The sequence below is a fragment of the Rhopalosiphum padi genome, chromosome 2 (assembly GCF_020882245.1).
Source record: "Rhopalosiphum padi isolate XX-2018 chromosome 2, ASM2088224v1, whole genome shotgun sequence".
NCBI lineage: Eukaryota > Metazoa > Arthropoda > Insecta > Hemiptera > Aphididae > Rhopalosiphum > Rhopalosiphum padi.
The window spans coordinates 17,225,341-17,249,771 of NC_083598.1; the positions used below are offsets into that span (position 1 = coordinate 17,225,341).

At 27.8% G+C, this 24,431-nt stretch overlaps 3 protein-coding genes and 1 long non-coding RNA gene across 5 annotated transcripts; 1 reads left to right on the forward strand and 3 right to left on the reverse strand.

Annotated features, from left to right (window-relative positions):
* Positions 1-197: 197 nt before the first annotated feature.
* On the reverse strand, positions 198-5,871 carry LOC132919544 (pancreatic lipase-related protein 2-like). The gene is made up of 7 exons (XM_060981225.1): positions 5,604-5,871; positions 2,898-3,024; positions 2,636-2,787; positions 2,187-2,435; positions 1,794-1,982; positions 872-1,040; positions 198-480 (listed from the first exon to the last, which is right to left on the reverse strand). Exons 1-7 carry the CDS (start codon positions 5,686-5,688, stop codon positions 456-458), a joined length of 996 nt encoding a protein of 331 aa, XP_060837208.1. The 5' UTR covers positions 5,689-5,871; the 3' UTR covers positions 198-455.
* A 443-nt stretch (positions 5,872-6,314) lies between these two features.
* Positions 6,315-12,422, reverse strand: LOC132919543 (lipase member H-A-like). Its single transcript, XM_060981224.1, has 7 exons — positions 12,230-12,422; positions 9,949-10,072; positions 9,700-9,851; positions 9,004-9,252; positions 8,710-8,898; positions 7,319-7,481; positions 6,315-7,243 (listed from the first exon to the last, which is right to left on the reverse strand). Exons 1-7 carry the CDS (start codon positions 12,309-12,311, stop codon positions 7,198-7,200), a joined length of 1,005 nt encoding a protein of 334 aa, XP_060837207.1. The 5' UTR covers positions 12,312-12,422; the 3' UTR covers positions 6,315-7,197.
* Positions 12,423-13,989: 1,567 nt separating this feature from the next.
* On the reverse strand, positions 13,990-20,050 carry LOC132920494 (inactive pancreatic lipase-related protein 1-like). The gene is made up of 7 exons (XM_060982928.1): positions 19,813-20,050; positions 18,777-18,900; positions 18,525-18,676; positions 16,260-16,505; positions 15,720-15,908; positions 14,395-14,557; positions 13,990-14,315 (listed from the first exon to the last, which is right to left on the reverse strand). The coding sequence occupies exons 1-7, from the start codon at positions 19,904-19,906 to the stop codon at positions 14,273-14,275; spliced, it is 1,011 nt and encodes a 336-aa protein (XP_060838911.1). The 5' UTR covers positions 19,907-20,050; the 3' UTR covers positions 13,990-14,272.
* A 244-nt stretch (positions 20,051-20,294) lies between these two features.
* On the forward strand, positions 20,295-23,719 carry LOC132920496 (uncharacterized). Of its 2 annotated transcripts, none has more exons than XR_009660733.1 (4): positions 20,295-20,518; positions 21,715-21,768; positions 21,989-22,160; positions 23,279-23,719. It is a non-coding gene; the product is annotated as an uncharacterized LOC132920496 (long non-coding RNA). The 2 variants fall into 2 exon arrangements; XR_009660734.1 differs by having other exon boundaries at positions 21,989-22,151.
* Positions 23,720-24,431: the final 712 nt, after the last annotated feature.

Genomic DNA, 24,431 nt, shown 5'->3' on the forward strand with positions numbered 1-24,431 from the left:
TATTGTATGCAATATATTATACTCTATATTTTGTTTTCTAAGAAATAAACTATCGGATTACAAACAAGATAATTTTAAATTCACGTGAGAATGATGGTGATTACTACTGGTATTGATATAATATAGTCGTAAGCTTCACTGCTTCAGTTGAAACCATAAAGTCGGGTAGATCCACAAAATATGCGTACAAACTCGACTTCAACTTACATTTGATATTTATTATTCACTTTGAACAGGTAAAAGTAACAATAACATGACGTATACTACACTTCGCAAATGATGAGCTCCAGCTATATGACGAATATATATATACGTTTATTCACGTGCTGCGTATTGTTGTGACGATGATCGCGTTATTACATTTTCAGTACTCGGGCCAATCTTTAAACATATCCGAGACGTTTGCGACGACCTATAATTATTGTTATGATGCGGTACGCCGTTGAGATTCAGATTCATAAATAATAGCTTCCGGTTTGTCTAAAAAAAAGATATTAAAACTGATAAAGTATGAGGCATTATTTTAAGTATAAATTACGCGGTATAATCCAGTGGTATCCGACACATTTCGACCGGTTTTTGTAGAAGATATTTTTTTTATCGAAGTCCACGGCGGACTCGACAATATTTATGTAGAAATAAAAGAACATTTCTGATTATTAATACATCCATCGTATGAGATATGAAGTTTTGTTATTGTTATTTTTCTGCTGAAAACTATCGTGTGATGATTTTAAGATGATATTATAAATTTATTTTAATTATTCAACGTTTATATAGGTAGGGTACGCGCTTCACGAACCACTTGTTGAAAACCACTGGCACCGCTGTCCTTAGCTAATAGCTATAATCGAACAAAAAAATTACGTACTTTTTGTCCACATGTTCGCCCATGTATGTACTGTTGACGAATTCGCCACAGTCGCCCGCTTTGTACGCGTTCCAACTGGTACATCGGAACGCCTCGTATTCTTCTCTATTTGATATCGAGTGGGCAAAATAATCGAAAGCTTTGGCGTGACTGCACGCGCCACCGGTAACTATATATACAAACGATGTCGACAAATCAATTATTATACCATAATATCTATTATTAATATTATAAAATGTTCTATACTGTATTATACTATTATTACATAACACTGTCCATTGACTATGAATACTAATATCTATATGATCAGTGATTTTACTACAGCATTACTGTATGAAAACCTGTTTGCGATTAAAATTTGCCAATCACTTAAACGATAATTGCCGAGATTTTGATCAAAGCCAGCGCTATATGCACATACCATTCCTCTTTAATATAGTGTTATGGTTTGACATCGTTTTAAAATATGTTATCAACGACTATTGTACAATTCTAGGAATGTATTTCCAATAGTATACGTGTTGTTTTTGACGATAATACATGAATGAAAACGATATTTTAGAACTGAAAATACCAAAATCTCCTCTCGCTCAGTCTTTAATCGACTATACTAAAATTAAGATAACAAAATTTAAGCAAATATCTAAATAACTGATCTCTTCTCTATTATCTTAACCGTTAATGTTATCTATTTAACATAATCATTTGTAGTATATTTTTTTTTTTTACAGACGAATAACCTAAATTCTAAATTAGTAGCAGAGTATATAAATGAATTATAATTATAGAACATTAAAAATTTAAAAAATAATAATTTCGCTACTACCTACGACAAAATTTAGTATTATGTTTTGCCTAATTTATTATTTACATAATCTTGGTGGATATTATTTTTTTACTTTTGTTATTAGTAATAACATACTTCTATCTAATATTGTGCAGTTCCATTGTACTTTTCCTCCGTTTGGGTAAAAATCGATATGACCTAGTAACTTAAACAATCCGAAACTGTTTCCGTTTGTATGTATGATGTCTACAAAGGCCGCATCGTTTTTATTGATCCTGTACTTCGGATCAGTATTTTTATATAGTGGCATCGCAGGATCTAATCCTTAAACATACAAAACAGAAACATCTTCTGTATTAGTTTAATAACGAAAATACGGCGATTAACATTACAATACAACGGCAAGCAACGTTACAAAATTATATCACATCGGATGTATTTAAAAAAATTACTTTTATTCTCCAATAAACTAGACGATTTAACTGTTACATTTCTTAAAAAAAAAAAAAAAACACGGCTTATAAGTACCAGTTATCCGAGGAATTTGACCGTTTAACTTTTTCCCAGTGTATCCGACGATATGGGCTCCCAAACCGTGACCTATCAAGTGGATATTTTCAGACCCTACTTTCATGTTATTTGTTAAAATTTTCAAAACTTTAGCTATATCGTAACCGATATATTTGACATCGATTTTTGCCGATGCATATTTTAAATAAAAAGATAACTGCATCCAATCCACGCAAATCACGTTGTACGATTCCGCTTGTAAATAAGCTGCGAACAAACAATGTATATATAGTAAACAACATGTATAGAATGGCAAAAAGTTCGAAATTAGTCGCTTATAGTATAAAATGGATTTCACCGTACAATAGTAAATTATGTGTGTTTATGTAACGTTATATATTTAACCTAACCCAATAAATTAAATTTTAAAAATAGTTCACTGTAGTACAAAATAAGTAATTCCATACCTTTCACTATGTGAGCGCAAAAACATTCTTTTTCATAGAAACTACCAAGCCAACCATGTACGAGAATTTTTATTGGATTTTTGACATTAAAGTTTGTCGATTTTATCATGGATGGATCGCTCTTGTTTATAAGCTGACCGTTGGGCTGTTCTCTGAAAGTTATTAAACGTGTCAAACGTATTTAATGGACATGAATATTTGATTAGCACGTTATAAAAACTATCAAGCAATAATACGTTATTTGACTCATATGAAACTTTACCTGGTATAGAGCCAATAAAACACGTGATTTGATATGTTGTGAATCTTCAATTTGTCGTAAGAAAAATGCATTTCCTTTAACGTTAGATCTTGGTTTTCGATCAACTGATCAACAGCATTGACCGATCCTAAACAGTTATTTATATACATTTAAATGCTATTACATACAATTATTTTAAAACTATTTTTAATTATTATGATTAAAATATAATATTATTAAAATTTAAAACTGCATAAACATTTATTAGTATTTTTGTGGTCATAAGCCGTCATTATCATCTACAAGATAAATATTTCGTAGAATAAAGTTTTAAATAGATACTAATAAATTACAATTAATGATTGTAATAGTGTAACAAGTAAACCGTGTGATCGACTTGCGATGGGGTACTGTTGAACTGAGAACCTTATTGCTATTTATCTTGAATAAAACAAAGGGGCAGTAAATCTTTTATGTTCAATAGCCTTACAAATTTTAATTAATCTAAATGGGACTTCGACTATGATGACTTTGGAATATTAAACACCATACATTATTAATAATAATAATTTATTATTATTTATCGCCCTGCTACAGTAGTGCAACTAGAAGTGGCTAAGAGGGTCAAAGATGATATTGACTAAGATCATCTACCCCTCCATCCCCTCTAAAAATTAGTAAACTATGAAATAATATATTTCCAGGTAAATACATTTGTTTTACTATATATATCTAATCAATGTTTACAAAACTTGTAAGATAATCGAGTTGAGTGTATTAAATTTTAAGTAGACCAATTATATAGAATTAGCTTATACTCGACTCACAATAAAGTATGTCAAATAAATGAAAAAAAAATTATATAAAACTAATAATGAGTAATAACTGTAGCCTAGTATGAGTATAGCAATTGGTTTTGTTAAATAGATATACTTTCTGTGGGTTAAACTAAGTAAACTAACGATTTTTAATTTTGTTGCAATTAAAATTTAAAGAATTTACGCCTATCCTGCGAGGTACTCATTAAATAAATAATTACGTACTAAGATTAAATTTTCATTATATGATCATAATGCACTATATATATATACAGAGTATATTTTATACCGTTATACACGTTATATTTTTGGTGATTCTAGAATGAATTACTTATTTTTCAAATATTTGATAATTAAATCGACCAACTTTGTTTGACTACTATATTAACTTATGCATGAAAACATTATGTACAAAATATATGTTCACAAACATGTGGTCCCTCTGCTTAACTAACGCTGCATATACCAATATTGAACATTTATACTTTCAGTAGTTCCAATGTTACGTCTTTAATTAAAATAATAAAATGAATTGACCTAATTATCAAACTAAAAGGTAAGAATATTATTTATGTTCTCTCGTTAGTTTGTTTAAATTTTTAAGCGAGTTTAGAGTAGGTATGTAAAATATTGCAGATATTTAAAAATGGTTATAACTTATAAACTAGCTTAAAAATTAAAATATTATAAAAAAAAAACCAACAAGAGAATAAAATAAAATTGATACTTTTTGATCGAATTATTATAGGTCAATATACTTTAATTTTAAAGCTAACAACTTTAAACTACTTAACACTAATTTGCTATATTGTCTATTTGTAAGACGGAAAAACACAATCGAGACAAACTACAAACTTTTAAATTGTCATTAACAAAAAAAAAAAAATACAAGTACATAAAATACACTCTGTATAATACATACATTATACATATAAATAAATATTATAATGTACACTGACTGCAGATAATAAAACGAATAAAGTAGGTTTCATTAATTATCCTAACTGTGATAAGCGTATATTAGCCTCAATAGTAACAGCTTCATTCAATTAACATAATTATAATATCGGGTAATTTTCTGTTGTATAATATTTTAGTGTTTTGATTAAGTTATTAATATTGATGTATACATCACGCATCATTTTATAACATTTTCTTACGCAGAGACAAATAATTCCGATGTGTTTGCTCAATCCGTTTGTTTTTGAAAATTAAAATTTAATTCATTCACTACTATTAAATTTAAGTATTCAATTTATTTCGAGTACTAATTTATATTATTTACATTCTATTTTGTCATCATATTGTGTAATTAACGCCAGAAAAAGTGATGGGCTATTGATTTTTTTGTAAGTAAACCGCAATTAATAGTCGACCTATCTGCGGTTATAATTTTTCCAGTTCACGAGCTCTGCTTTAGAACATATTATATTATCGAGCTTTAGTATATAACTAAGGTAAGGCAAGCAAGTATGAAATGTTTTCTTGCATAAATCATAAATCCTTTAGGACTTACATGAAAATAAAATGATTAAGAATAGCGTGCCAACACTGCCAACCATTCGCCATTTGCACATAATAATATTATTGAAAGAGAGTTAAAAGTTACCTCTAAATACCTACAGTTATATTTTTTAGTCCATAAAAAAATATTCATGTATTAAGCATTGGACAAATCATTCGTAATGAGATACAGAAGTTATCTAACGGTCAATAATCATCATTCGTCCGGAATCGGTACAAAAACTTTCTTAACTGTTTTTGATAAAACGATGAAAACCCGCAGTAAGACCGTATTATACTCGACTGTACAATGTTTTGAGTTCGAGATTTTTCGATGAAAACGATGTTGCGTTGCCAAACAAAACGTGTAGTAAATGCCGACTTGACACAAATGAAAAGTACTCACCGCTTAGTAACACGATGCCAAATTGCAAAATAACTAACAGCGTAACGTTGCTACAGCTCGTGAAATACTTTGATGTAGTTATCATTTTTACACAATAATATTTCGAACATACGAGATATTTGTGTGGCGTTTAATAGTTTGATTGAATTGAATTTCACCACTGCTTGAACGTACGAATAAAGGGAAAATACTCGTAAAATATTATAGAATTATCTAGACAGTTGTCAAATAGTGTCATAATAATATACTGAATGAGGCAGCGCGCGCGACCGACTCATGCACTTATTATGATGAAGAATCATATCTCAAAAACACTTGATATAATTATGTGTGTGCGTGCTGTGTATGCGTGTACGCGTGTGTCTAAATGTAAAAACAAACGTTTTATTTACTTCAGACGAGATTCGAGCGATGTAATTTTATCGATTTTTGGCTGTCGACCCCGAAATACCAAATCTCTCAGAAACAACTATCGCCTATTGGCTATTTCTATTATATGAATTATGAACCTACCTATGTGACATTCTTCATCAATAAATTATGGCATATATTATACATATTGTCAGTATATCATCATTAGTTAATGGTTATATAAACACAATTATATCACCAATTATATACACTTTTTCATGATGACTCGTTGTATTATGTGGTGCACTGTGAAAAATGAGTACCTAATGACTATATAATGATTAAATAAAAAAATCCAGATAAAAAAAAAATACTTATTTATTGTGTGGTATCTTTTAGTGTGATTAGTGAACAATTATATAATTTCCTGGTTAGTAACGTATTCTTAGTTTCGTGGTGAACTTTATCGACTCAGGTCTTATGTTTTTATAATATTATGCTAACGTCATAACACATATTTCAAATTAAGTCTTTTATGATATTTTTATAAAATATAATACAGCTCGTTGAGGAAATTCAAATACAAGTTGTGACTTGTGTGAGTGGATTTATATCAGTCTTTAGATAATTGTATAATGTACATAGTTGAAAAAAAAACGTAGACATAATTGAACGTAACATAACTATAGTTATTTATATGATTCTTCCGCAACTGAAACTTTAGCTTCTTTTAATCAATATTACAGTAAGCCAATATATACATATAATTATGTAAACATATTTTATTAGTCATTAAATAATGTATTTTTAAGTTAATGTCTTGACAAAAATTATCATATAGCAACTAACAATTTTAGAAAATAATTTTTTAAACAAAATTTTAATAATTTAAAGATGAATACTCAATTGTGTGCACAAAAAGCTAATAACAACCGTTTACGAATCTAATTCCATTTTTTCTCGCAACAAAAAATTTTGTTTAAACCACCGTTGAATATATAATAATATAAATTTAAGTCCGGCTGTTAATGAAAGAAAAAAAAGTTAATTCAAGTAATATTATATTATATTAACCCTTATAGACTTAAAAAGTAATCCCCACAAGTGCACTGTATTTAAAAATTAACTATATAGATCAACTATTCATAGAATCTACAACTCTCAATAAAACCACGATTTGTAATTTTCAACAAGTCAAATATATCTTAATTTATTCTTCTGTTATTCGTAGCCAAGAGCAGGTCTATGGATCGTCTACGTTCGTTTCCAAAAAATAATCTTCGGTTTGGCTAAAAAAATCAATAAATTAAATTTTAATTTCACTATGCAAATCAAATGAATACGTTCAAACAAACTATACGAACTTAATGTCCACGTGTTCACCCATGAAAGTACTTTCATTGTCGTCACACTCGTGCGCTTTATAGTCATCCCAACTAGAACATTTGCGCGCTACATAATCCTCCTTGGCCCATATGGAGTGTGCGAAATAATGATAGGCTTTGATATGACTGCACGAACCCGTAGCTAAAATCGAATGAAATGGCAAGATTATATTATTACTGTTCTCATATGCTTTGAAAATTTTAAATCACTGCCGCCTAAAATAGTTGATTGGTAGGAATTGTTATACAATATTATACGACCGACGTGTTTTATGAAGCAATAACTAAAATTATTCAATGTTGTATTTATTTTATTTTTAATTAATATCAATGTAAATTATCGTACATAGTCGAAACATTATTTTAGTTTAGAAATTATTGTTTTCTCGATTACATTTTAGATCTTAGCTGATGAAGATGAATATAATGGTTAGGTATATGTAGTTACTTTTTTTTTAGTCTGTCATCGTCTTCCGAAGCAATAAAAATGCTCTGGTATTCAATTTTTAGGGTGATTCGTGTTACAAAATTGAATCTAGTTGATACATATGAAAAGATTTCCTAGTACTTTTAAAATAATCGAAAAAACAACAAAACAAAAAAAAAAATAGGAAAAATTTGAATAGGTACACGAAAACAGTTGTTTTCAACAAAATTACTTTTTTTTATAACTTAAACATGAATGGTTATTCTACAGTTGTAGAAAGGCTTGAATTGTACACCAAATATTTATACATATTTGTATAAGCATTTTCTAGATTGGATATATATAGTATTAACAAAATTGTTTGGCTTTTTTTAGTATTATTTATTGTCATTTGATATTTTCAATTGAATAAAAAAATTTGACATTTTATTACAAGATTTTTCTGTATTTACAGAAACCAAAAATCTAAAAAAAATTACATTTGCACATTTTTTTATGATTATTTCAAGTTCAAATATCGACTATATTAAGTATGTTTTCATTATTATTTACTATTCACACACACAATTGCATTTTTAATATATTTAGATTAATAATAGTGACCCATTCAATAACGAGGTACTATCGACACATACTAAACAGTAGAATAACTTTCCAGGTTTCATAGATTTTATTTTATATAAAAAATCAAAATCGCATTTAAATTTTAAACATTTAAAAAAAGTGATCGAATAATAAAAACCTATGATTTTATCAACAGGTTAAATTTTTTAAGGTTATGAATTTATGATAAATGTTAAACATTGAATAAGTTTAAACGCATATTATTTTTGAATAGCACTACATAATCTATTGTTTATAGTTAATACCTAAATCATAAATATATTAGATATAATAGGACAAATATTTTTGCGTTATTAACTCCTAATTTCGAATACATTACATTTATCTGAAAATCCGCAGTCGGGTTGTGACTTTCCTCCGTTTGGGAAGAAATCGATATGACCGATTGATTTTTTAAACCCGTTATTGGCACTATTGGTATGCATAACATCTACAAAATGGGCATCAGTAATATAGAGCCTATCTTCTGGGGGTTTGTTTTCATACATTGGTTTTGCAGGATCTAATCCTGAAATACATTAAATAAAAATGCAAACGTTTATATATATTAAATTAGTATGTATTGTGATTATTTAAAAAAAAAAACATTGCTAGAAACGTTTACAACAAATACCTGTAATTCTAGGAATCGTATCGACCAAATTTTTTCCCACGAATCCAACAATGTGGGCTCCCATACTGTGCCCGATCAAATGCATATTCTCAACTCCTTCCGTCAAGTTATTCGTTACCCTAGTCAAAACTTTAGCTATATCGTGAGCGATGTGTTTGGCTCGTGCTCTTGCGACTGAGTATGATAGATCAGTCGAATACTGTTTCCAATCCACACAAATCACATTATATTCACCCACCTTTAAATACGCTGTAAAATATTTTATGAATTAATATATTTTTAAAAAACGAAATCAATACTTATTGGGCGTGACTATGTATAAAAGATTTGTTAGATGAATAAAAGCGAAATAGAGACTAAAAAAAATTTTGATAAAATATACCTATTCAAAACTAGTAAACAAAATATATTTTTTAACGAGTGTCATCATTGTTATCATTTTATAATATAAAACTATTAATGAATATCATTATCTAATTTTTTTTTTTACTTTCTTGTAATAATCATTTGAATATAGACTGAATTGAACCAATGTAATAATTATGTATTAATAATTATAATGGCATTTAATCTATTGTTTTTCAAATCATCGATAGTAGTATCGATTTTATTTATAACTCATACATTTTATATAATCAAAAAGGTATACTCTTCTTACCAGCAATATTAAATAATTAAGAAAAATTACCGACTTACCCTTAACGTTGTACATACAAAGACTTTCTTTTTCTTGAGTATCACCAAGCCAACCGTGCACAATTACTTTAATTGGATTTTCTGCATTGTACGTTGTATTTTCGATCAAATGTGGTTCACTTCTGTTTAAACGTTGACCGTCGGGATTATCTCTAAAATATAAAGCAAAAACAATCTTAGTAAATTCTAATTAATAATTGAAATGATTCGTTAATTATTAGGTTTTTATGTTGTTGTTTTCAACTCAACCTCGTATAAAGCCAGTAAAATACGTGTTTTGATGTATGGTAAATTCTATAATTGTCATCGTGAAAGCCGATATCATTCTTGTATTTTTGACTATCATCAAATCCATTAGAAACGGCGATTGTGTCTAAAAAAAAATTCAAGATTAATATTTATTCCATAACAATTTTTTAAATATTTTAATTCTTAATGTATTTATTTGATTAACTTAAAATGTATGATTACGTTGCGGAAACGTACTGCACTAATAAAAAAATCATACCCAAGCTCATTTTTAATTGAGCAACCAACAATGTATTAAAATTAAGATGAACTAAAATCTCTTCTAGTTTTATCATTTTTCCCTTAAAAATGTTTGGAAAATAGGCAATAGTAATAATAGAACCACAGTGCCTGATTTAGGATTTACTTATATACTTAGGTATTACTCCACCTGGGTGACTAGACACTCGGCCCCAATTTGAAGCAGACCTCATATTTTTTTGCTAGTTGATAATTTTTTCTAATATCAAAATTTTGTAATTATTCAATGCAACATTAAATAATTTTTTATAGAATCTTAATATTTAAAAAAAGAATGATACAAATTGTCATAATATTATATAACATTAAATATTATCTATGATATCGACTTATAAATTATTAACGCTTAATTATGTATATATAATCTATATATAAACTATAAATATTAAATCTGTGGTTTTCACCAATAATAATTATTAATTAAGTAAAATAATTAAGGCTTGGATATAATTAAGTATTGGCAGTTCGGAAAATATCAGTCAAGATCTAAATCAAAATCCAATAATTCAAAATAAAGCCAGACAACTTCATTCGGAGCTTAAAAAAAAACTGCTGTTTCGATCGTAGTATGAAACTCAATTTTATAAAGAATTAATAGCGTTAACAAGGACTTAAAAAAATCTAAAATTAATGTATCCTTAATGTCTCATTATAGTTCCTCTTTATACTTCATTAATTGATTTTATTCGTGGTGTCCGGGAAGATTTTGCAATATATAAAAAAGATGCATTAAACTCACACTTTAGACATAACTTCAGACTATTCACTAAAAATAAAAATGGAAGTACCTAAAAGTAATTATTTAGATGATACAAATAGTCAATATATCGACTTAACGTCTAAAAAAGATGTTATTTTTAATACATATTATCTTATATGTAATAAATTAATTTTTGAATTTAAAAAAAAAATAGTGCTTACTTAGAAGTAGAAAAAAGTTTAGTTTTTATTCAATAGCAATATAAAAAATCAAATATTATCAAGAATATATCAAATGTATTGAACCTCTTTCCTGATGACTTAGATAAAGCAATCTTTGTTGATGAAGTACTACAATTCTAAGAGTCAAAAATGCCATTGTTTTAGCGAAGATAAGACTATAGACGATCCTCAATACCAACTTAAATACCTTAAGGCTAAAATCGATGAACATAAAGCATACGTTTCCCAATATTGAAACTGTGTTACAAATCTATTTGACCATGCCTTGTACAGATTGTAGCAGCGAACTATCTTTCTCAGCATTAAAACGTGTAAAACCTCGATTGAGATCATGTTTATCTCAAGATAGGCTTGATAAGCTCACAGTAGAAAACAAAATTACAAAAAAATTATCATATGATGAGTTTTCGAGAGACCGTATTAAACAAATTAATGTAATTAAATGTAACATGTGATTTAAACATATATAAAATAAAATATACATTTTTGAATAATATAATTAATAACTTTATACGTGGTGTCTTTTATTTAAGTCGCTGGCCCCAAAATGTGTAAATCAGGCTATGAATAAAGGTGAAATTTCTATAATCAAACATACATACAAACAAATTACGCATCATACAAACAGGATGTTACGTATTGCATTATATGTTTGTACTCAGTGCGGGCGTTAGTACTTAATAATGTGGTTTGTTGTACTCGCACCTGTTGTACCTAAACGAAATCATATTATTTTCATGGCATTGTTTTTTAAGCAAACATTCAAGGTTATTGTTTTTTATTGTTAAATTGGATATCGGATAAAAACGATTGCCCCCGTAAATTATTATGGTCTCCGAGCCACTAGATAATTCACGATTTTATTATAGGCACTTGTAACACATCTATCATAATTATTAAAACGTCGTCATAACAAGCGACAATATTATGAAGTAAAATATCAAAAGTAATAAAATAATATAATCGATACAGATTTAATTAATACTTTTTCTAATTTATACTTTAACGTGTGCTATAAAAACTAATAATAAAAACTTACCGCTTTCCAATAAAATATCGTTAGCATAAACTAAAACAATCAACAAAATGTTGAGAAAAATAAAATTTAAAAACATGAACATTTCTGCCAAACTTTTTCCAAAATAACTTAATATAATATAAATTATAAATATTATAATCAACGATTAATGGATGTGACTGTCGCAAAAACCACTGACAAATAACACTAATTTCTATCAAATGATTATGATTTTATACTCTAATAAACACATACTTATAAATTATGACCATGTCAATAGCACTTATTTTTTTAAAAGCTATTTTATTGAATTTATTCTAATAAATAATAAAATATAGATAACACTGTTTGATAAAATATAGTTACTCAAATTACTTTATATAATAAAATTTTAATTAATGTTATATACTAGTATGTTTAATTTTAATCGACACTTATTTTTAATGAATGAATGAATGTTATATGCCACAGCGTATCTAAAATCTATATAGACAATAAGCTTGTTACAAGACAGTGATATAGCTGAAAACTAAATATTATTTGAATAATCCAGATATAATGTGTTGCACATCAATATATGCAATGGCTGCAGAGCTATAAAACTATAAACTTGAAGAATATTTATTTGTAATTAACAGAATTTCGTGTTACAAATCGTGTGATATCTGCACTGATTACTAATATCGTCTCCTGTAAATATAGTATATCTATATACCGCCATTTATCATTTTACTAATTTATTCGTAGTACATTAATATATATTAATCTATTATACCTGCTTAAATAATCGTACAAAATACTTATGTGATCAACTTATCATCAGAAACATAACGATATGGATAGTCTTAGTCACTCGCAGATCATCACGGCCACTAAATGATATATTATAATTCGTGATTTTTTGTGATCGTATTATATTTCCATCAGTCAGTAATAACACAGCTAAAAACCAATGAACGGTTTACGGTTTAAGTATGACTATATGAAATTCTATAGAAAAATGAACTTTAGAATTGTACTACAGACATAAAAACCGGTATCTTATCTCAAGTGACTTTCTGCTCCGTACTGCACGTGTCTATAAATTCTGAACAAGCCGAGAAAATATATGTAGCCAGATTACGACAATGTATCAATATTTTTTTATATTTTTTTTTATCTATAAGAATATTATTAATTATATAGTCAATACTAAACTACAAAAGGATAAAAAAATAAACAAAAAAAAAATTGTACGATTAGATGTTTTGTTAATTATTATAGGTACTCTTAAAAAGAAAGAAAAAAACCACCAAACATTTGAATTTACAGTGTTAACATTTTTCCAATATTGATGTTGAATATTTTTAGCTAATTAAAAATTACGAATTTTTGTGTTACTCCACCCTCGGCATCATTTATTTTCGTTCATTTATTTATAAGAATTTAATGACAACCAACTGGATCAAGATTTGATTCAATATATTTCGTTAATTTTATTAATATTTTGGAATACTTAATATTTATTATCCAAGATGTTGTTTTTCAGTTATCAGTTACCGGTTCTTACACATATGCAAGTTATATGAAGGCAATAGCAAAAACGCCTAAATCTTTTTTTTTCTTGTGGTATTGCCACACGGGGGTGAACCGTTTGCACAATACTCGCCTTAATAATATGAATCTGTATATCATAAACTCATAATATTGAATCAACTGCAATCTCATTGTATACATAATACATATCATAGGTACATGTCTCTGTGACTAATACAATCTTTTATTAATAATATAAAACAATATACGATATCACATTATAATTATATATTTAACTTAAATCGTTATACAATTAAATAAGTGTGTAGTATGAAAATAATTTTATTCTACCACAGCGAGTCAATCAAAAGATCAAAACTTATATTTATGTATGTTGTAAAAGGTATCAATGTAGATAGTATTATACAGCTCTACAGAACATTAATATACAATTCAAATGTATACAACTAACAGTTAACGCTTATTTTAATAATATTATAAATTCAAAATTTTATTCAGAAACCAATTTGTGCATCGCTTTGTGTTCTACTAATCTTGAACGTCCGCTTTTAAAAAATAAACGCCGTTTTGCCTGAAACAAAATAAATGTATCATATTTTATTACCTATTTAAACAACGGTAAGTAAAACGTGTACAAATAAATCACGAACCCATCCATGTCTACGAATTCGCCCATGTAAGTTGTGTTAGCGTTGATACACATTTTTGCTTCGTAGTCTTCCCAACTGGGACACTTATATGCGATATAATCTTCTTTGGCCCAAATGGAGTGTGCATAGTAATGATAGGATGAAACGTGACTGCACGAACCAGCTATAAACACACCATATCACCATATCTATATAATAATATGCGCGACAAGTCACCACCAACACTATGCCGTTATATGTATATACGCTAAAGGAGTTGTAGCCTACTATTTATCAAGGGGGAAAATTTCCAGGCAATTCCCAGTTACGTGGCAAGGTAGCCATACTGTAATAGACCACACGAAAAATTAAAATTAAATTATTTCAGCAATATAGAAAAAATGACTTTCCAGTAGAAACGATTAAGTCTCGTAAAATTATCGAAATTTTTGTTTTATGTAAGAATAAAACTTTATTTAGGCGACGTTGGGTCCACATTTTCGAATCAACTTAAAGTAATGCCTGAAAAATATATTTCCAAATATTGTAAAATACATATAAACGTTCATTACAATTTCTGAAAATATATTTTTGTGAATGTACACTAATAATCATTTACGACTAACATAAAAATCACGCGTTAGCGATGACGAAATTTATAAATTGCTTAAATAAGACACCCGATTTAAAGAGTTTCATCCAGACAATTTTAATAAAATGTTATAAAAAATTTAAATGTTGAACAATAATATTTATTGTAAATAAACATATTATAAATATATTATTTAAATATTGAGTTCAAAATAACTTATGTGTATCAAGGGAAAATATATAATAATATTACAATAAAAATATAATATATTATATTATCCACTCCATACCATTCTTAGGAATATTAGATAGGCAACTTATTATACGTGGACTTATTGTAAAAAAATATCTAATAGTATAATGGTAATAGAACTGTATGAGTAAACTCATAAACACAAGTCAGTGGTCTTGGCCCAGAACCAACTACTGTTTGAAACTTTGAGCGTTACGAACACAGGCTTTAAAAACATTTATCTTAAATCTGATAATAAGTTAAAACGGTCGAGTATAATATAGCTAGTATAAATAAAGCTAGTTTGATACTCGAAATTTGACAACCGATCTGTAGTATAGACATTTTCGTATTTCTAGTTAAAAGAAACTTAATCTAACTAAAAAAACGTAAAATTTTTCAGAAAAAATAGACCAAAACGGTTTTCATTATCTGATTTGAGATAACTACTATCAACAATGTTCATATTAAATTATGATATTTTTTTTTCGTTTAGTTATCGATTAATATTTTAAGTGATCACATTTATCCGATTTTTCGCATTTTGGTTGCTTTTTTCCTCCATTTGGATAAAAATCTATATCACCAATAGATTTGTCAAGTCCGTTTTGACCAGCGTTAGTATGTATTACATCAACAAATATCGCATCAGTCTCATCTAGTCTATCTTCTGGACTACTTTTCTCGTACATCGGTTTTGCGGGATCTAATCCTGAAACATAATATTTAATAAAAACGTAAATAACTAATTATGAATTTTGAAATATTTTCAATTAGTAATTGATTGAAATAGCAATAAAAAATACTACAACTAATTTATATAATTAATTAATAATTAATTTATGATTTGCAGTATTTGTGAAAATGTATTTATACAGTTGGAGTTACCTCTCCAAAGATTCTTAGTTGTTCATGTACAATGAGAACTCGGCTAACAATGAGATTTTAATTATAACTATTATAGTATAATATTATATTATGATTATAATATATTAATCGATTCAATATTAATTATTATTTATTTAAAAGTATTAAATATTTTAGCATGCATAATTTTGATTACCAGTAACCCGAGGAAGGTCAGGTAAATTTTTTCCAACGAATCCGGCAATGTGCGCTCCCATACTATGTCCTATCACATGCACTTTATCGTAAGCTCTCGTCATGTTGTATGTAATCTTCGTCAACACATTGGCAATATCTCGAGCAATGTATTTGGCCCTTGCTTTAGCGACCGCATATGATATATCAGTCGAATATTGTTTCCAATCCACACAGATCACATTGTACTCACCCACTTTAAAATACGCTGAAAAATATTTTATAATAGAAATAAGTAATAAGTAATAGCTAATAACTAACAATTTAGTTTAGGTCTTAATATTGTAAAGCTTTAAAAAAAAAACACAATATTTATGCATTTATAAACGGCTAAAAATCACCCGTGCCTACATATTTTTATTGAATTACATTTATATTTATTTTCATACAATAATAAAAACAAAATTATATTATGTGTTTATGTTATATCTTCTATAATATTATACTATCGCATTGCACAATCTAAAGGCTGAGTAAAACAACCAGATTAGTTAATTTTTTAGTACTTTTCGGTAATTGTTCTCTATAATTTTTAGAGAATAAAAATGCATTTCAACATAATATGCAGATATATTAAAAATATAACTTTGCAGATACCTATACAAAATTTTGAACTTTGACTGAAGAACAAAATTAAAGACCAGTAACTCATCGATCCGTGTTAGATTCTTAAATGACAGTAGGGTACCTATATATGTATTTCCTTTGTGACTACATGCAAAGTCCAATAACTGTAGTTTATTTAATTAAATTTTAATAAACCATCACTGTTTAATGCATGTCTCCTTCATAAATATCTTTATTTTATATTGATTGATATTTATATCGTACATTTATTCATATTTTATTAAAAAAAATATATTATTGTTATACCTAACACCTATATGATAATAATTAATTTTAAAACATTTTTTACAAAATAAAACAAGTATAATTGTAACACCATTATATTATAGTTTTAATATTTAAAAACGGCGTGGAGTACGATAAAAGGATATCCGGTATTTTCCAGTCACCGCCGGCAGTCATTGGAGTATGATAACGAAAAAGTACCCAAACTTTTCAGGACATGCTTAAAACATTTTTTAAATTTTTAAGTTAACTAGATAAAAAAAATTTCAAAATTGTATAGCTCAAATTACTGTACATTAAACAATACTTAATACTCTTTAACAGTCGTGTATCCAGAATGACTTTACGGGGGTGGTTACAGGAATAAAAATATATCTACAAATAATATTATTATCTATATTTACATTTTTAAATTTATTTCATAATATTTATTGATTAAATATTATATTTTCATTCTTATAAAAATTTTAAAAAAATAAACCTCCTCGTATTTACAATATTACATACCTAGACTACTACTATTACTAGACTTATATTTTGACGACCACAGAAAATAATAGTCTCTATAATAGGACATAATCGTTTTCTATTTTCAATTATTTGTTTCTTGGCATTTGAATCAATTTGAATATTAATTGAGTTGGTTATTTTTTCTATTACATTTTTTAGATCTATACTCTTTAACATATTGGATTTATGGTATTCACAACCAGAGTGTTTATTAAATATTTCTACATCATTTTTTCATCTCTTAAAAGGAATTTCCACTAAAAATCCAAGTTTTTGATTCCCAATTCCTCCACCTTCTCTAGAAAATATTATACAGTATTTATTATACACACCATCCTCCTAAAATGAATTATAAATACATTTATGTCTAATATCGATCAAGTATTACATTAAAATATTAAGTTAAAGTACATTTTCAGAGTATGCCAATCAATTCCAACGTTTTCATACTTGGATATTTGGTTAACTGGTTAATATTAAACGCAACTGATCAATTGATATTTATCGTAACTAAACGCAAGCAAATATTAAAAATAACATTAAAAAAAAACCCAAGGGGATGGTTTGACCCCTAAACCCCCCCTATATACGCCACTGATGCAATTAGTAACTTCCTCAAAAGTGTATAGAAGTTATACAATATATTATATAAGATATAGATTTACTTTTTTTAAACTAGTATTCACAATTAATAAATTATGTTTTATGAATAATCTATAAGTAATAATATAAAAAAGTAGAATACATTAAGAAAAAAAAATAATAATAGGTAAACTAAGTATAAACTATTCATTAATAAGCATTAGGAAAAAGTCAAAAATTATATTTTTCCAGCCACTGTTAGAAAAAAAATGTTTAAACTTACATTTTACGTTATATGAACAAACGCCATCTTTTTCTTGAGTAGTGCCAAGCCAACCGTGAACTATAACTTTAATTGGATTATTTTCGTTGTACGTCGTCGACTCAATCATGTGTTGCTCACTTCTATTTAAAAGTTGACCGTCGGTGTTATCTCTTAAATTTGAAGAAAAAAACTTTCAATCAATTTTATTTAATAATCGAATTTAGCTGTTAATTATTATATATTATATTTTATACTATTTAACCATTCAACCTTGTGTAAAGCCAGTAAAATACATGTTTCGATGTTTGGTAAAGTTCGTATTCCTCACGATGAAAGTCATTATCGTAATAATTTTCTCGTCCAGCATTAAATTCATTTAATTCATAGACTGAATCTGAAAAAATGTAAAAACGAATATTTATTCTAAATATGTATTTGATATTTTACAATATTTTAATATTTAATTATATTGTTATTGAAGTGCATGAACCTCACCTAAATTTAGTTCAAGTCAAACCCGTTTTTGATTGTATCTTTTCATCCTGAATAGCATAACTATTTTTACTAATAATAATAAACTTATAATAATATTGAAAAAATTGAATTCTTTCACATAACATGTTTTAATGACTATTTTATACTTCATACATCAATAAGAAAAACTTTTTTGGGATTTAATATTAAGTTTTCAAGGATTTTGAATGGATTTTTATGGATTTATGCTTATTTTTTTTTCTTTTAACAATTTAGGTACAAGGAACCTTTTTTGGTTAAATTTTAGTCAAAATTCTCATTTTTCCTTAATTTTTAATTTTTATTCTTTTGTTTTATCAAATATTAAGATAAGTACTAGGAATTTTTTCTTTAAACTCCCCAAAGTACCAACTAGAGAACTGGATATTAACTACCAGAAACTACCACTTAAGTTGAAAATCAAAACATTTTTACTTCTCCAAAAGGTAATGACACGAAAAAAAACATACATTATTATAAAATCAATACATTCATAGCTCCGCTCAAAATCTAAAATTTAAATCCAAAACTTAAATTATCTGATTCAAATAATATACTAATTTTATTTGACACAAATAGGGTTATATTATTAAATTAATTCGTATTAACCACTGCTCTTATAATTCATAAAATTATTATATAACATATATATTATTTTTATAATATAATAGGTGCATAAAGTAGTATCAAACGATTAGTACAATTTATACCGTAAATATGTGGATAATAGGTAAATAAATAAATAATAAATAATAGGTAAATAAATAAATAATAAATAATAGGTAAAACTTACCGCTTCCCGATGAAATATCGTGGGTAAAAACAAAAATGGTCAACATGTAAAACAAAATTGTTGTTGCAATTGGATACTTTAAGATTGCAGACATTTCGTCAAAATCGTTTTCACGGTGTCTAAATATTAAATATTGTAGTCGGTGATAATTAAATACCTACAACAGTTATAAATACGACTAAATACAAAAACACTGATTTCAATTGAACGGTCTTTTAATACGCACTTGTGTTTATGTCAATAATATGAATTTATATAAAATACTAGTATATATATGTAAATTATATACCTAAATAGTATATATATATATATATATATATATATAATTTTATTAAATTCTTACACAATTATAGATAATATTTAGATAACATTATTTGATCAAACAAGGAAATTTATTATAATTGCATTATATATATAATGAAACTATAATAGTTTTAAATAGTAATTACTAATGCGTATACAATGTAGAAAATAATTAATTCAGAATTTTTCTTCATACACACATTTTATTATTAAGTACATTTTAAGATAAGCATTGCGTATTGGTTTTACTCTATGACTATTCTAAAAAAAATACGACTTATACTGACTTCAAGTTATGCAAAATATGTGTTCAAAAACTTTAATAATACTTTTCGAGAAAATGAGTATTTACTTTTAAAATAATTGCTAAAGATATTATATACACAATACACACATCATATAGGTACGTATATTATTTATTTCATTATTTGGACATATTTGGGCTCACGGTATGTAAATATAGAGATCTGCTAAACCTTCTCAAAACACGCCTTTCAATCTATTACTTCTCGCCTAACAACTTCCGCCTGGTACATAATAAATGAATCTTTACACAAAGGCTTGAAAATTAAAACTGTTGTTCAACTAACCAAAAGCCATTACCAAATATTTCACTTAAAACTTCGTCACCATCCTAACTCTTTGGTCTCTCGCCTATCATCACACACTCTTCCTGCCTCCTGGCAACCATCCATGCCACCTCGAAACGCATTGGCCGAGACTAAAATTAGTTAATAAATAAACTGATTCTTCTAAAAGATTTCATCACTAGATAACTCCCCTCGTAATGTTTTCATATATTATTTTTTGTGTATATTGAATTATCATCTTATTTACTTATTGTGTTAAATAAATACAGATTTAATTGTTTTTAAATATAAATATAATAATTTTTTAGGTGAATGATAAAAACTGATTTTTTACAAAAATTTTTTATAAATTGAATAACACTAATTTTCAAGAATTTTGAAATAAATTTACAACTTTTCATATAATTATGATGCTAATGTATATATTTAACTTATTCTTTTTAGTACATTTAGGAAAATGTTTAGGCTAAAATCAAAACTAGATTGATGTTGAATGAAAACCAGAACGTTCGTATAAATATGACTTAATTAGTTATAACTTTATAAATGTACTTTGTCCGAGCATCAAAAACCAATAAGAACAGAAAAAATAATTTTTACTAGTGCACGTGTAAGATATTTTTTCATATTATTAACAAAATATAATTTAGTTTGGAAATTTCTAGATTAAATTTTCTTAGTATAGGATTATTAATTATGAACTTGCATTAAACACATTATTTATAGGTATTTATTAATAGATATACATAAATAAATTATTCACAAATATAATAATTGTATGTATACCTATTTTCAACGTACTTGTATTATCACATAAATATTTGTTTTCTAAAATTGTTTTGATAAGAACTGGTGAGTGGTGAAAATTATGTGATAGGCAATATTTATGATGTATATTTAAATTTCCATGACAAAAAAAATGTGAATTTAATAAATAAGATGGACAACCTGGCCACACGGAAATACATAATATAAATATATAATAATATAATATTAATATCTATTTCAGAATAAATATACCACAGACGGGATGAATGGGATGATATAATTTTCTGTCTATCGGGTAAATCACTACGAGTATAATAATGATGATCCATTGGACCGGTGTAAAAGTTTTTTTAGTCATTGTGCATTGTGACAGATTTTTTAGCTATGATAATGGTTCATTATGGAATCCAATTATTTTTAAAGAATCTTTGTATTAAATATAATATAAATATATAGTTATAACTTATAAGTATACATTACAAATATTTTATTATTGTAAATATGCCATTATATAGTTGATGCATAAACGTCCGTTTCAATGAACATTCGACGAATAATGTATAAATATAAGTACAACGTGAGTAACTGATCAGCCAATCCATCATTTTCATCCGTACGGAAATCTTTTATATTAAGACTGCAACGAGATTAACGATGGTGTTACGAACCAAAAGTAGAGTAAGTGTAGTAAGTGACTTTTTAAATAAATAATAATGAAAACTGGAAAGCTCGCCTTGCTGTAAAATAGGTTTCGAGTGTACCCCGTCATTGAATAGGCTATTGTAATAGATATACAATATACATAATAAATTGCAACACATTTAGTTAAAATTTTAAGTTGGTACGATTATTCCCTTTTGAATAATTACAACAACAAAAATAAAATAAATGTATGTATACAAATTAAAAACTGCATGCAGGTATTGCGTAATTATTCCTATTTTCCCACTGTATTTTATTGTTAGTTTTTTCTAATTTTTAAAAAAATTACTAGACATCTCCTGATTTTGATCTCTCCTGTAAAAAAAAAGAGTTTCTTCATTTGTATCAGAATTCATTCTCTACATTGAAATTTGGAGCAAATCATCTACTCCAAACCTTGATGACAGGCAGTGGCGTAGCCAAGAGGGGCTAAAGGGGCTATTGGCCGTATTTTTTATATTGTTTTGAAATATTTCAATTTAATTATTATGGAAATTGTCTTACAAATTTTAATTTTTTAAAATAGTATAAATATGTTAATATGTTATCAGTATTTTCGTTTTGTTGTTGTTTTTGATTTTCAATAACTCAAGTTAAAAGTATTTAGCCCCTCCCCCCCCTAGCAAAATCCTGGCTACACCTCTGACGACAGGCACAAAATAGACATCGTTGGGTAAAACTTATTATTTAAATGTAACTTTTTTTTCATATTTGAAAAATTTAACTTTTAAAGGCATTTTTGTTATTTTTCTGCCATTTTTTGAGTTTTTAGAACATTTTTTACAATTTGTTTTTAAAATGAACGTAAATTCAAAAATTTTCGGCCAACGACTCGTAATACGATATTTCTATATAGTTATACATAATGAATTCAATTATTGCAGCAGTTGTTGAATACGAACTTAAATTTATTCATTTTTTCTACATGATATACGGATAATAGATAACGATTGAAGCCCCATTAATACCACCTGTCATCAGATATACTATTTAAAAAAAACAATAAATACACTTTTATGTAAATAGCATATATTTTTTTCATTTTTTTTAAGCTATTATTAATAACTAATGCATTTCTAACTTGCATCTTTTGAATTTTCTAGGTAATTTTCGCATTTTTTTGGATCATTAAAATCCAATCCTTAGTTTATCGATCATTTGTTGATTTTACGCACTTCTACAAATATAATAATTATTATTGTTGGATACACTTTTAATATTTTAATTTGGAGCGGCCACAAGTCCTGCGTCGTAACGTTGCCACCCTGGCGATGTACAGCAGACACAGCTGCGTGTAAACTTTGTCCCCTCCCGGAGGGGGGCCGTACCGTCGCGGTCTAACCGATGACCGCTGATGCTTCCGCCGTCCCCGCCGCCGTGTCTTTTGTCTTTTACCGTCCGTCTAGCGAAGCAGTCTTTTGTTTTCGTTGGTCATCGCAAAACCGTTGCGCCATCGCCGTATTCCGCCCTTGGATTACGCACGTCCGAGCTCTCGCGCTCATCGTCGTGCCGCACACGTCCCGTGTCCGCGATTTATAATTTATATATTTTGTTCCGGCTTTTGCGCCAAGCAAATAGCTAGCTCTTTTCGCTTCGTGCCATCGCCCGTCCGAATTCTCGCAGTGCGACCGAAGCCGTTCGCGACAAGTGCTTCCGTTTGTTCAACAAAGTGCGAACACGGTTGGGTGTTGTTTTCGCCGTATTACTATTTAACATCGGAATACAGTCAATCGAATCAACTCGTAAATCTTGTGTCCGCGATACAAGGTTTGTTGCATAAAACCGCCCGTCCACTCGTACGCAGTACGTATATACGCGGTCGTTGACCAGTTGGTTATCCAACCGATGACGTCCGTTGGAGTGTCGCTGTCTGGTCGGTCCCTGCTTGCTGTTCCATCGATATTGTGCCGGGACAACGGCAACAACAGACAACCGTCATCACCAACGACTGCTATCAGCTGTTATCAGGTCGTACATAAACGTTTTCTTTTATTTATTATTTTTTTATTTATGGAACATCAATAAATTTATTCTAATATTTTCTATACCACTAAATATTGTTATTGACATCTTAGGGACCTCGCACTCAACATCTATCTTGTAGTTAAATACTTTTATTTGAATCAACCTTAATATTATACAGTCCACTCTTCCCATCCTACAGGGTTACCGACAATCGACGTAAGTATTCACGTACACTCGTCAGCCGGCTTCTTGTGCTGCCTCTCGCACAATTATTTATAAGTATATATATTA